General features: G+C 37.1%; 1 protein-coding gene across 2 annotated transcripts in view; it reads left to right on the top strand.

Annotated features, from left to right (window-relative positions):
- Positions 1-5,838, top strand: part of LOC121415224 (non-lysosomal glucosylceramidase-like) — a 35,165-nt gene extending 29,327 nt beyond the window's left edge. For both annotated transcript variants that reach the window (XM_041608397.1, XM_041608398.1), the window contains exons 15-18: positions 724-830; positions 1,836-1,978; positions 2,681-2,988; positions 4,665-5,838. In XM_041608397.1, the coding sequence (XP_041464331.1) occupies positions 724-830; positions 1,836-1,978; positions 2,681-2,988; positions 4,665-4,862 (756 nt within the window). In that variant the 3' untranslated portion in view covers positions 4,863-5,838. The remainder of the gene's footprint in view (positions 1-723; positions 831-1,835; positions 1,979-2,680; positions 2,989-4,664) is intronic.
- The last annotated feature ends 8,345 nt before the right edge of the window (positions 5,839-14,183 follow it).

The raw sequence follows: 14,183 nt of genomic DNA, 5'->3' as shown, positions 1-14,183 counted from the left end.
TGACAAGTGTTATGAAAGTAACCACACTCTAATAATGGTAATATATTGGCTACTCTGAGAATGTAACATCGCGGCGACAGGAACCCAGATAATTTGATGAGTCCAATTTTCTCATATTCTCTCTCAATCCTCATTTTTCAATCCATATTACAAATTATGTCTTCATAATTTTTATAAATTAATTTTATATCATTATTTTCATATTTTATTTTATTTTCATTTTTATATTTTCCATAATTTCATCAAGAGAGGTGATTGGGGCCACATTGTCAGCAGAGATTCGAGGAATAGCACATTATACAGCACTTTGAAACATTGTTTCAAGTTCTGTATAGATTTTGAATAATATTATTAGTATTTTTGTTTTATTGAACATAAATGTGTGTGCAAACGAGCAAAGTTTCTAACTACCGGTTATATAAAAATGTGAACCATGATCAAAGTAGTGATTGTTAACTGGTTGGAATTACCCTACCTGTAATAACGTACGGCACACACGCATTTTTAAAGAATTAATTTCTGCCAGGTACCCATTTACCTCACCTGGGTAGAGTGCAGCACAATATGGATAAATTTCCTGCTGAAGGAAACTACGCCATGGCTTGGATTTGAACCCACGACCCTGAGTCAGAGGACTAATGACTAATCCACTGGACCAAAACGTTCCACTATTAGATAAAGACTAAATATGATGTCATGGTTTTTTTTTTTCTCTGAATGCAGACTGTAATGGCTAAGGCTGATAGCCAAGACAAAGATCGGGACGGACTGATTGATCACATGGGAACAGCCGATCAGACGTATGATGCTTGGACGTCTAAGGGAGTCAGGTAGGTACCTTGCACTTGCGGTTGAAACAGTTGATAAGTTATAAATCCAAATTGGAACATGGTGAAATATTTTCCATGACAACGTTTTGACAGAAAACATTATTTTTTATCAGGTGGTAGGGTAAGCCTACGCTGATCATCTGTTCCAGCAAGCATCCAATGAGAGGGATCAACCAGAAGTATTTAAAACAAAAAAAAAAATTCTGCCCAGACGTCTCAAAAACCCCAAATAGTCTTTTTCTACCTTCTGTTGAAACATCATCGAATATTTCACAGCAAATTTTGGATTTCAGTCTATAGTTTTTCACGGGTTTGGACTCTGATCGTAGAATGAGGGAAATTCACATGCTGACCATAATTGCACACTTATATTCGCCCATAGTAAACTCACAAAAATGTGTGTTTCTCCAGAAAGACCTTTTCAAGGGGATGCATGAAGGCGACATCAATTCTAAACAGGTTAGGATATTTAAAATCCATTGCATTTGCATCCAATGCATTTTTATGTTGCAATTTCTGCAACATAATAATGCATTGCTCTTTAAAACAAACAAACATGCATTCCCCAATGTGACCTCTCCTTCTGAGCCAACATAGGTTTATCAAAAGTTGCCTTAAAAACAGAAGCAGAAATTTTGTTGATGTAGTGGTTATATCTCCTCATGATTATTTGTTTGGCATCACCTGTGGCCTTGGAGGCAAAAAGCAAACTGAATCACTATGACCCTCAGGTGGGGTCCCTCCTCCTGATATAACTAATAGGGGTGGGGGTGCAGGGGGACCACTACACTGGGGATTCCTCCGAGTGCAGTGGGTTTTTAACGTGCAAAGGTGGTGACTCTCCTTAAGGTCCTCCATTTAATGTCCTATCCTTACATTGTACATACAATCAAACACATTCAAAGTAACCCTTCCCCATACCGTATTTATAAAAATATTATAATGATGAAACTTTAATTGTACACGTTACCACAATAAGGTAATTCATATTTGATTGCATTACAGTGCATACTGTGGAAGTCTGTATCTGGCTGCATTGAAGTGCATGTGTGAGATGGCCGTTCTTCAGAGAGACGACCAAGCCAAGAGACAATATTCTGAAATACTTCAAAAAGGAAAGAATACATATGAGAAGAAGCTCTGGAATGGTAGGTCTATTCAATCTAGATAGTGAGGTAGATAGGATTGTATTCATTTGTCTTTGGCCTGTCAAACACAATGGTCATTTGATACAAAGATTTAAAGTTTAAGTGCATATCCTGTGCATACAACAAAATGTCTTTGTTTTCGTTGTAGTAACTCCCAAGGAACTCGGCAGCACAGCTTTAATTCTGCTGCATTAACACCAATCTGGTATAACCAATTACATACAAAAACTTTTACATCTAAGTTAATCAATCATAGTGGCTGACCTTATAGACAACAGAATTTACTCTCGCGTCCTTTTTGGTCTAAAGTGGAGCTAATGGCTGAACAAGGATTTGAGCTCAAAACGTAATCATGAGTCAAATGTTCCCACCACTGTACCACATGACCCTCTTGTTATGTCACATGATCCTTTGAATGCTTGTTATCTCCAACTTGGTACAAACACGGCTTGTAAAATTTATGAAAATCAAAGCTCGACCCGGAAGGGTAACCGGGACAAGCTAAATTGATTTATGTCCATGTAAAAATACAATGTTTTGTCCTATTTGACTCTTAATCTTTGACTGACACCACCTTCTGACCTTGATCTCAAAAGAGGATACAAAACCCCACAACTTATTCACTGTTTTATAAGTTCAGATTAATTTGTATGTGCACAGACAAGGCGCTTCCCTTCATGCTTCAGTTTGCTTGTCTTCCAGGTCGATACTTCAACTACGACAGCAGCGACCAGAGCTACCACGACAGCATCATGGCTGACCAGACCTGCGGGCACTGGTACCTCCGCGCTTGCGACCTGGTACCGGACCAGGACCAGGTCTTCCTGGTGGACCACATCAGGTCCGCTCTGCAGACCATCTTTGATATGAATGTGATGGGGATCAAGGAGGGAACCTTTGGGGCGATGAATGGCATGCGACCCAGCGGGAAGGTGGACCACACTAGTCTGCAAGGAGAGGAGGTCTGGGTCGGGACCACCTATGCCCTGGCAGCCAACATGATACAGGAGGTACGTACATCGGTTTCATGACTTTTGCTCCTGTGACAACTGCTCCGATGAAAAATCTGCACATTGAGCCAAATCCTAACCTCCAAAACCCTGATGCTAATACCTCAGTTGCATTTGCTCTACTGCGGCCGTACGACGAGTCGAAATCAGTTGTTTTAACAGTTTTTGTACCAGCTACATATACAGAGCTGCCAAGTAGTACGATTTTTCCGTATTTCATACGGAAATCAATTAAAAATACGGCAGTACGCTTTTTCATGATGAAATACGGGAAAAAACAAATTAGAGAAAAAAGGTATTGTTCGCCCCACTATAGCATCTGGGAGCTTTCGGGCGGAGATGAAAAAATGACAGTTGTGTGTTGCTGCCCTCCACGTTCAATGAGTTGTGCTTCCATCAACGCTTTCCGATTAGAATTTTCGATGTCCTGGCGAATCACTGCGGGTGACAAGTTCGGAGCGCACGCATGTAGTTTACAAGCGCAAAGCAGCGGCTCAAATCGCGATATTTTGCGACTGGTAAATGCTTCTGTAAGGATGATGACGTCATCCAAGATGGCAACTTACGTTGACCGACGGAAGGATCAAAGATGACGATGTTTCGATCATAATTTGAAAGGAATTAGCGGTAACTGCGGTCTAAGGTATGATATTTCTGAATTTCATTCCTTTTTTCCGTAAATATGGATGCAATTTCTTTTTCATTATATGACTTTTTATGATTTTATGTGCAAAAAAAGATTGGGAAAAAATCAGGTTTCCGTCGAATGTTGGATCTAACATTACTGCTAATACGTTGTCTGTAGGTACGGGCCTCCAAATTCTTCAGTCTATGTATTGGTGAGTGAGCCAGCGCAGTTCAGCGGAACAACCAAAATCTAGACTGAAGCTTTTGGTCTCGTGTGCGACGGTGGGGCGCAAAACAATGTAAGAAGTGATGGAACTTTGCCATTATGCATGCATATTTATCTCACGGTAAAAATACAGATTTTTTTGTCAAAATACTGATTTTGGGGGATAAGAATACTGAAAATGCAAAATACAACTTGACAGCTCTGCATATAGGTGGTTAGAATGAAAATTAACGAAACACTCGACTCGCCATATGGCCGCTGTATAGCAATTTCAACTATTATCTTTACATCATTCTGAACCAAAAACTAATTACAAACCTAACTCTAACCATTCATGTATGCCCTCTGAAATATTGAAACCAGAGCAAATATCGCAGGATTAAATGTCATGGCACCCCTATTTCTTCTCTTTTCTGTAGGCTGAAAGAGTAATGCACTCCATTTTGCTGAGTTTTGAATGTAGACAACAACACTACGATGTTAGGCGAGCCCTGAGAAACAAACTTTATTGAAATAAATTTATATTTTATCAACTGACTTCACAAAGAAATGTTGAAAACCTGGTAGAACTGGGAAACTTGAAAATATCTTCTTTTTCTGGAAGGGTTCACTAACTTTTGAGCACCACTGTATAGTTGAAAATGCTAATTAATTCAATTGTGCTATTAATTATGTAAATATTACTGATTGTATTATATCAATTATAATAGATTGTATGTTTTGGCAAGTACTTCTGAAACTGACAATGCCACCCTGTAAGAATAAAACTACAAATAAATAAATAAATGAAGAATAAAAGTAACAAAATAAATTTCTCTACTAGGGTATGTGGAAGGAAGGTTTCCAGACTGCCAAGGGATGTTACACGACCTGTTATGAAGAAGCTGGTCTAGCCTATCAGGTACCCGAAGCCTACATGTCTAAGAAGATCTACCGGTCATTGGGTTACATGAGACCTCTAGCCATATGGGCCATGCAGTGGGCTGTGGAGAAGCAACAGAAGAAGCAGCAGCAGGAATGATACTCTCCTTCTGAGTTGCCCCTATTCTTTAATAAAGCAACTTCAGGAAGCAGCAGCAAGTCTGATCGTCTCCTTCTGAGTTCCCCTGACTCTTTAACAAAGCAACTTCAAGAAGAAGCAGGAGCAGCAAGACTAATCGTCTTGACCTGAGTTCCCCTGACTCTTCAACAAAGCAACTTTAAGAAGCAGCGGCAGCAAGACTGATCGTCTCCTACTGAGTTCCCCTGACTCTTTAACAAAGCAACTTCAAGAAGCAGGAGCAGCAAGACTGATCGTCTCCTACTGAGTTCCCCTGACTCTTTAACAAAGCAACTTCAAGAAGAAGCAGCAGCAAGACAGATCATCTCCAACTGAGTTCCTCCGACTCTTTAACAAAGCAACTTCAAGAAGCAGGAGCAGCAAGACTGATCGTCTCGTACTGAGTTCCTCCGACTCTTCAACAAAGCAACATTCAAGAAGCAGCAACAAGAATAAAAATCTCCAGCCAGATTCCCCAACTCTTTAGTGAAACATCCTCAAGATAGAAGCATCAATTGACTTGCATCTAAACAGAGCGATGCGTCTAGCCAGCTTTTCCGGAGTCAGAGGCCAATTCTTTGTTGATTACAGTAGGACTAAGTAATTCAGCTGCAAAGTGGTCGTGATGCCAGCCAGCTCTGACATCTCTCGGCTCAAAATGATAATGTCAACAATGATGACAATATATGAGAAATGGTATTTTGGTAAATGTGATTTTTTTACATGCCTGCTATTAAAGGAAGCTTGAATGTTTGTAAGCAAGCAACTACATGTAGGCGACCTATGGCTTATAGTCCAAAGGACTTGTAATGAGGATGAATGCCTTACCAAAGAGTATACTGATAGTGGTGTGTATTTATAGAGAACACACACACCTTCCAAAAACATACATGGTGCAAGATCAGCAACAGTTCTCTTGTAGTGCATATGTAGCCCATGCCTTATTTCTTGGTGGCTTGTAGTAACTGGTTATCCTCGATTGCGTATGAAAGGAATTTTAAATGTGTGTTTCTGAAATCATTATTTAGTCTACAGAAATTCCTTAGAAATGCAGGGTTAATTCCAATCATCAAAATTTAACAAGCTGTCTGTAAACTTGTTAGTCTGTGGCTTATGGCTGCATCAAGAAACTACACAATAAAGGGAAATCTCCCTATTACAGTTGAATCTCTTGTAACCCTAGAACTTTGTTGCACTTTAGCGAAGTGTGAGTGAGGAGAGGTAAATAACGTACGCTTTGCAAAATCTAGGTCCTATGCCAACTCTGCCATTATGGAAACTACCATGGTAACAGGGCTCAGCAGCCAATCACAATGAAGGATTCCATAGTTGCAAATCTTCATGAAAAATGTCCATAGTCTTCTCTGTCTTAGGTGACTGCTCAACTTGTAGAAAAGTTAAGGAATTTGAAGAAAAAAAACAGGCCCCAGAACTCAAAAGAATATTTATCATTGATCTGCCATCTGGAAAAGAATGATTGGTGTATAATATGTTAAAGCCTGTCACATCGTTCCGTGAAAGCCTTGTGTGTGACTTGCAGGTGACTAATTTTCTATCAGCCGGTTGCCTGCAGGCCTCCCGCATTGGCAGTATTTTGCACGCAGTTGCCTGTAGGAGTGCCAGAAAGTCGGAATTGCCCTCAGAAAAGTTTTGAACATGTCCAAACCTTGTTTGCGGGCGAGTTGTGGGTGATTGCACGGAACGATGTTACAGGGCCATTAGCTATACAAATGTCCAATATCCTTATTATTTATTTTATAGAAACAGGTTTCTCACATCTTTTAAGAAGATAATTTGTACATTAGAGAAATTGCACACGTACTTCATTCTGAAAGCCCTAGGTGGTCTTTGTATGCTGACTGAGTTGATTTGCAATGTCTTCAGAAAGGACACCGCACACCTTGCGATTGGTCTGCGACCAAATTTTGTAATAGAACGTAGTCGAATTGGATGCTTATATTGAGACATGGAATATCTTACTGTGTAATGTTCTATTAAAATCATTGTACGAATACCTATGATCAAATCTGCGACTATACTGTCATCTTTATTAGAATAAAAGCAAATTTATTATCTGGTCGTAATGACATCATACATGTAGCAATCGTATGATTGGCTACGATTTGGAAGGAATTCAGCGTTACTCCAAAATAAAGGCTTGCTATTGTTACATTAGTAAGCTTTCAGTTAATTTGAACCTCAAATAAAAAAAATTTTCAGAAATTTAGCAAAATGCGATTTGCTCAAAGATCGGATTGTGGTCCAGTTGTAAGGTGTGCGGTGGCCTTAAAACTTCTGCACTCTTCCATAAAGATCCTTACTTCCACATATAGAGAATACAATTGTATTCAGAAGTCACAAGAGAGAGTGCTCTTTCTCACGGTTCGTTATTCTTGCCTCATCTTTATTAAATTCATACTTCTTGTACTTCCAAACTGACTGGCCGTCCATTCCCCGCTAGTGGCCTTTTTATAAATAAATGTAGCTTTGATAATTGGTTGTATAAGTGCTCTTGATTACTAAGCATCTCATTTATCAAATATTTTTACTTTTTTCAATAAATTTATAGTGAATTATTTCCTTCCCCTCAAGTTTTGAGTCATTTTTTCTTATTGATTCCCAGATGTGTACATGACTGTATGTATGTAAGTTTGGATATTTACTGTTATTTATTTCAGTTAATGTTCTTGGTGGTATACACTTCATCACTTTTTTTTTGTTATTTCACTAATTCATCAACTCCACTCGTACTTGGTTTGAGATTCAGTTAGCCATTCTTTGGATGGAGTATGATCAATTAATAAGACTTAGGTATTGACTTCCAAATTTTGATCATAAAATCAAGAGATATTTTTTTTATGAATTATTTTTCCTTATAAAACTTATTGTGAAACTACTTCTGAATAAAGGAAGTTGAGTGGTTGTATTAGTGATTAGCGGGAGTTTATTGTCATTTGATTACCGTTATAGGTATATGTGTATACACATATCCCAGCCATGGCATAATTTCCTTCGGCAAGAAATTAATCCACATTGTGCTGCACTCAACCCAGGTAAGATGAATGGGTACCCGGTAGAATTTATTCCTTGAACACTTCAGCGCCTATTAATATTCCTCTTGTTTTCTTTTCTTAATCAATTTTATTCCAATTATGTAACAAAGGACACATAACTGAAAGTGTTTAAAGATGGCAGTATTAAAATAACAGCACTTTCATTCCTTTGCAGGTTTTGACAGACATATTTTTAAAGCAAATATTATCCACCGAAACCAAAGAATATTTTGATTCCATTCCTATCTTTATCGTACTATCATTATAGTTTTTTTGTTTATATGGTAATATACAAATACAGATATACATATGATGATATATTTCATGAGATACAGTTTTTATTTATGAGAGTTTATCAAATCAAGCTTGAAACCAAAAGATGTAACGAGAATAATACAACTGATTTCAATATAGATTTCTTTTTGTGTTTTTTTTTTTCATCTTCAAATGCTAATTGCACTTTACTCTTAAAACAACTTTGAAGTGCCTATATGTTGTGTGCTCGTACTTTTATGAATTTTCTGTCATAGATTTTCATGTACAGGTTACAAATGTGACATGATTTGTATTCAGATCTACTGATAAGCAAGATCGTTTGCAAAATTATATGATGTACAACATTTTGCATAAAAGAAATTTATTGAAGAGCAGAGTAGATTTAATATATTTGACTTGGCATTGCGTACTTGAATAAGTTTTCCATCTCCTTTTCATTCATGCATGTATTTATTTGCAATCAGAGTGCATTGAAAATGATGATACGTGCAGCTTTAGTTGTGTTTTCCTTGCAATACTAGTAGTTGATCCTAAGGCCTCTCTCTTTCTGTCTCTCTCCCTCTCATTCTTTCTCTCTCCACAATTGATTGATATTCGTCTCTTGGTTTGTGTGTGTTTGTTTTATATTACTCTTTCAATATCTCTCTGTCTCCCGGCGTGTTTGTCTCTGTATTTTTACTCTGTCTAGTATAAAACAAAGTAATATAGTACATGTAAGCCCAATGAATTTGATTGAAGTTTTGGTTGATGATTTTCAAAATGAATTGTTCAAACAATTTTTTTTTGCATACAATTAGTGAATGTAAGATTGTGTTACTTTATTTTTGATAATCAATGTGAGGTCTGTAAATTCACAAGTGCAGTATAGGAGTACTTTGTGTGATATTGTTTATTTGGTGTTTATTATACATGGAGAAATCAACTTAGATGGGCAGTTTTATGCATCCGCCCGCCATTTGTAATTGCCTCAGAGATAACTAAAGAACTGTTCAACAGATCAATGTCAAACTTGATCGAAGAATGCATATAAGAGTAACAATAATCAGATCAGTTTATAGCTTTCAAGGACAAAGGTCAACGTTACAGAAGTCATAAACATTGAAATGTCATTCTGGCAATAATTAAAGATACTTTTGAAGGATTAACTTCCAACTTGGCTCCTTTATGCATATGAGAGATGGTGATATGAAGAGATTGGGGAGATTAAATGTCAAAGGTCATGAAGGTTGTTATTTGAAAATTTAAAAAGTTACGTGTGTAGCATATTTCTGATCTGGCAATGGTGGAGGCATGAATTTTTACTGTGTGTGTAGTCGAGAATACATCAGGTTGATTTGTCATTTCATCATTGCAAGATTTGAGTTACATGTTGAAAAGAATGTTAATATTACACTGTCCGCTATAAAATAAGTCGGTTTAATGCTTAAAATCTTCATGTTTCCGATTTAGGATGTGAGCCAAATTTTTTTTTCTTTGCAAACTTATCAAATCAAATTTGACTACCGGGTATATTTGTTTCAGCTATTATCACAGTTCCTCTTTTGGCCCCCAAGTCTTGAACTGAAATCTACAAATTTTTAACAAAGACTGATTTATACAACTAAATATATTGTATATATGGATGATTTTATAATATAATGAATTTAAAATATCACCTTAAATTTTATAATTATGAGATTATGACTGTAAAGGGTGTATTTTCTAAGATATGTATCTGTAATTTGAAATCTCTTTAATTGTAATAGAATGTAGTGATTATTGCTTCATTCTAAGAATACACATATATATATATTTTTTGAAAAGCCTGAACAAATAAGGAAGAAATTTGAATTATATCACAGTTGCTTCTTTCTCTAATTAAATATTTTTTGAGCCTTTGAGGATTGACTTTCATATAAATAACTTCTGTTTAAAGGGCGTAACAAAACTCTTGTGGATTCGGTTAAAAAATCTTGTTTTAGTGAGTTGTTTTGCTTCACAATACCTCACCATTTTTGTTTTAATAGTCTTGTGTATTTTGTTTTAATAAGGGAACTCATACTTAACTTTGACTCCATGTACTGCGGTTCATGTATTCATGAATATAGAATTACTTGCAGTCAAGAGGTCTGTGTAACAAGAACAACTATTTATGGTCAAGAAACCACGGCCAAGTACTTATAGAGTATCTGTCTTTTGACGTATGCAATAAACCAAAAAGTGCAGTGTGATTTTTATCCATTTCTAGGAATATGTGAGACATGTATTTGAATGTGATCATAATTTCAATTACTAATTGTATACAGGTGTCGTTAATGATAATTTCATGTGAAGTCGAAATCCATGTCATTCTTGTTCTTGTATCAAAGTATATTCTGTTGGTAATATAAAGACGACTTTAACATTCCCAATATTGCATTGATGATTCTTTTTTGTCTCACCTGCGAAGCAAAGTGAGACTATAGGCGCCGCTTTTCCGACGGCGGCGGCGGCGGCGTCAACATCAAATCTTAACCTGAGGTTAAGTTTTTGAAATGACGTCATAACTTAGAAAGTATATGGACCTAGTTAATAAAACTTGGCCATGAAACTTTGACACAATAGTAATCAAGCATCACTGAAAATTATGAGCAAGTTTCAGGTCTCATGATTAAGGTCAAAGGTCATTTAGGGTCAATGAACTTTTGCCGAATCAGGGGAATCTGTTGAATTACCATCATAACTTTGAAAGTTTATTGGTCTAGTTCATTAAACTTGGACATTAGAGTAATCAAGTATCACTGAACATCCTGTGCGCATTTCAGGTCACATGACCAAGGTCAAAGGTCAATGAACTTTGGCCGGATTGGGTGTATCTGTTGAATTACCATCATAACTTTGAAAGTTTATGGATCTGATTCATGAAACTTGTACATAAGAGTAATCAAGTATCACTGAACATCCTGTTCGAGTTTCAGGTCACATGATCAAGGTCAAAGATCATGTAAGGTCAATGAACTTTGGCCATGTTGGGGTTTTTTGTTGAATAACCATCATATCTCTGTAAGTTTATTGGTCTAGTTCAGAAAAAGTGGACATAAGAGTAACCATGTATCACTGAACATCTTGTGCGAGTTAGAGTAGTATTCAAAGTCAGCACTGCTGCTATATTGAAACGCGTGATGCAGGTGAGACGGCCAGAGGCATTCCACTTGTTTATATATATTTGTATGTTGATCCTCGTAGTCTTTAATTTTTTATAAGGGTTGTTAGAGTGATGACTCTCCTTTCCTCAAATTTTAACCAGATGGCAATGTAAATCTGTTTTGAAAGTAAGTTAAGCAGAGATCTAAGGATGGAATAAGTGAGCTACTTTTGCCGTGTTTCCATTCCCCCTCTCTCTTTATGACATGTACGTACAGTATAGAAGGTAGAGGTGGCACAATAAGGCATTTAGGATCCCATATTCATACGTTATATTTCTTCTGTAATTGTTCTCACTATTGGTTCATTTTTTCGTTTTTTGTTGTTGTTGTAATAAGTTGAAGTCTTCTTTTTTTTTACGGTCTTTCTCTCTGCTTGCTGATTTTTTTTTTGCTAGGATCAAGGGGGTGGCAGCTGGTGAGCCAACATCAGGGGGGGGGGGGGTGAAACAGACTTTTCCTTTTTTTAATTTGCTCTTTCCCCCTTACAGACTTTTCCCCCTTTATTTCCTCTTTCCCCCTTACAGACTTTTCCTTTTTATTGCCTCTTTTCCCCTTACAGACTTTCCCCCTTTTTTATTTCCTCTTTGCTCCGTGATATCTTTTCTTTCCACCCCCTTTTTATTTTTTTGGGGGGGTTAATGCCCCTTCAGCCCCCTCCTTGTATCTGCACCTGGGTACTGTTACACAATGGCTCATAATCTGAACTCAGGTTTAAATTAAACCCTGGTTTAAAGTTCTGGTTTAACTATGGAGAGCCAGTTGGATCACAAATTTTTAACAGTACGCATACAATTTATTGACTCATGTGGCACCCTAACTGTTCATAATTTTCTGGGAATAATAACTGAAGTATTTTTCTTCCTTATGAAAGGAAACAAAATAGTAAACATAAGACAAATGTAATATAAACAAAATTTTTGGCTCCCCATAATTTTAGCAGAGTTAGACTACATGTAGCCTAGTTAAACCCTACTTCAGAATACGGGCCAAAGGTTTTTAGCAATTAATCATGGGCTTGATTTTCAAGATTAATTGCACATTGTAGTCAATGCACTCAGTTGTAGAAAAATGTTTGATGTTGATTGCTATTAAAGCTTTTATGTTACGGGCCCCGCCTTACAAAGAGTTATGATTGATCTGATCAATCGTAACTCTATGGAAATCCATCAGTGTCATAATTTTTTCTACAGGAAATGTGCAAAATGTCCTTTGTAAACAAAGAGTAACACAGTGAATTTTCAAGAAAACAATGAATTTATGAATATACAACACATCTATAAAATATTTTGAATATGCATTTTAGATGTTGATGTTGCTGGCTTTCCATAGTTGCGATTGATCGGATAAATCACAACTCTTTGTAAGAAGGGCCCCTGTGCCCCATCTTACAAAGCTACAATCAATCCCATCAATCGCAACTATGGGCGGCCAGCAATGTCAACATCTATTAAGCATGTTTGTTCAAAATATTTTCTAGCTATGATGTATATTCATGCATTCATTGTTTTCTTAAAAATTCACTGCGCTTCTCTTTACATACAGAGGACATTGTGCAAGTTTTTCGTAGAAAAAATTATGACACTGATGAATTTCCATAAAGTTATGATTGATCGAATCAATCGTAACTCTTTGTAAGACGGGGGCCCAGGGGCCCGTTGCAGAAAGAGTTGCAATCAAACGCAACTCTAAAAATCACGCGCAACTTGATTTTCAACCAATCAACAGCGCGCATTTTTGACTTGCGTTTAAACGCAACTCTTTCTGCAACGGGCCCCAGGTCTGCACTCCATAGGTATCAGTACACACATTCACTTTCTCCATTCCCCACATACTCTCTTATATTCAAAAGTCCTTCTATCACATTCCTTTTTTTCCACTTTCAATCTTCACTCTATACTGAAAAGCCTTGCGACCCTTGACTAGTTTCAAAAGTAAAAAAATTAATGCACGATATTACAATGACAGTGAATTTTGTTTTTTAATATTCATATCGGGTTTGTTCAGATTTTTGAACACTTAGATATGTGACGAAATTCAACATTAATGTCCAAATACGCTACACAGACATAACCATCGCACAAATAAATTTTGAAAAAAAAAGAAAAATTAAACCCCTTCCAGCGTGATGGGTATACGTCACTTGCCGTACCCATGGCAACGTACATAAATATGCAGAAACAAATTACACAAGTATGCAAAACACGTACAATATATGAATCCAGTGTTGCATGAATCTGTTAATAATGGCAAGTTAGATACTTCATATTCGACTCCCCTGTGTTAATGTTAAGCCATGCGTGGATTCCCCGTTTTTGAAGAAAAGATTTAAATAATGGAAATAAAATGAAATACTTTTGAGCATGCCATACTTACAGCAGCCTTTATATCATGCTATTTTTAATACTTATTGCATTTCAAGGGGGACGTGGGCTGATTATTAGCAAGTTGTCGCAACTGCAACAGGGACGGATTCCACAACATAGTAAATCTACTGAAAATGCCTGTCCAATCACAATGAACAGCTGAGAGGTCTTTGTCGAAAATTGGTAAACTGGGAACCAGCAGATAGTCCCAAGATTCAAATCTGACCAAAAAAAAATGCAAATATGTTGGTAGAGCGTCCGTCTCACAACCGGGAGGTCGGGGTTCAAACCCCGGCCGCGTCGGACCAAAAGACGTTAAAAGATGGGAGTCGCTGCTACCCTGTTTGGCGTTCAACGATTAAAGGGATAGAGCATCGTCGATCTGGCGCTGCACAGCGGCTGCCGGGCCCACGATCAATTGGGCAAACCAAATTTTTCGGAGTATAT

The sequence above is a fragment of the Lytechinus variegatus genome, chromosome 5 (genome assembly GCF_018143015.1).
Source record: "Lytechinus variegatus isolate NC3 chromosome 5, Lvar_3.0, whole genome shotgun sequence".
Taxonomy (NCBI): Eukaryota; Metazoa; Echinodermata; class Echinoidea; order Temnopleuroida; family Toxopneustidae; genus Lytechinus; species Lytechinus variegatus.
This window is presented reverse-complemented; position numbering and strand designations above follow the sequence as displayed.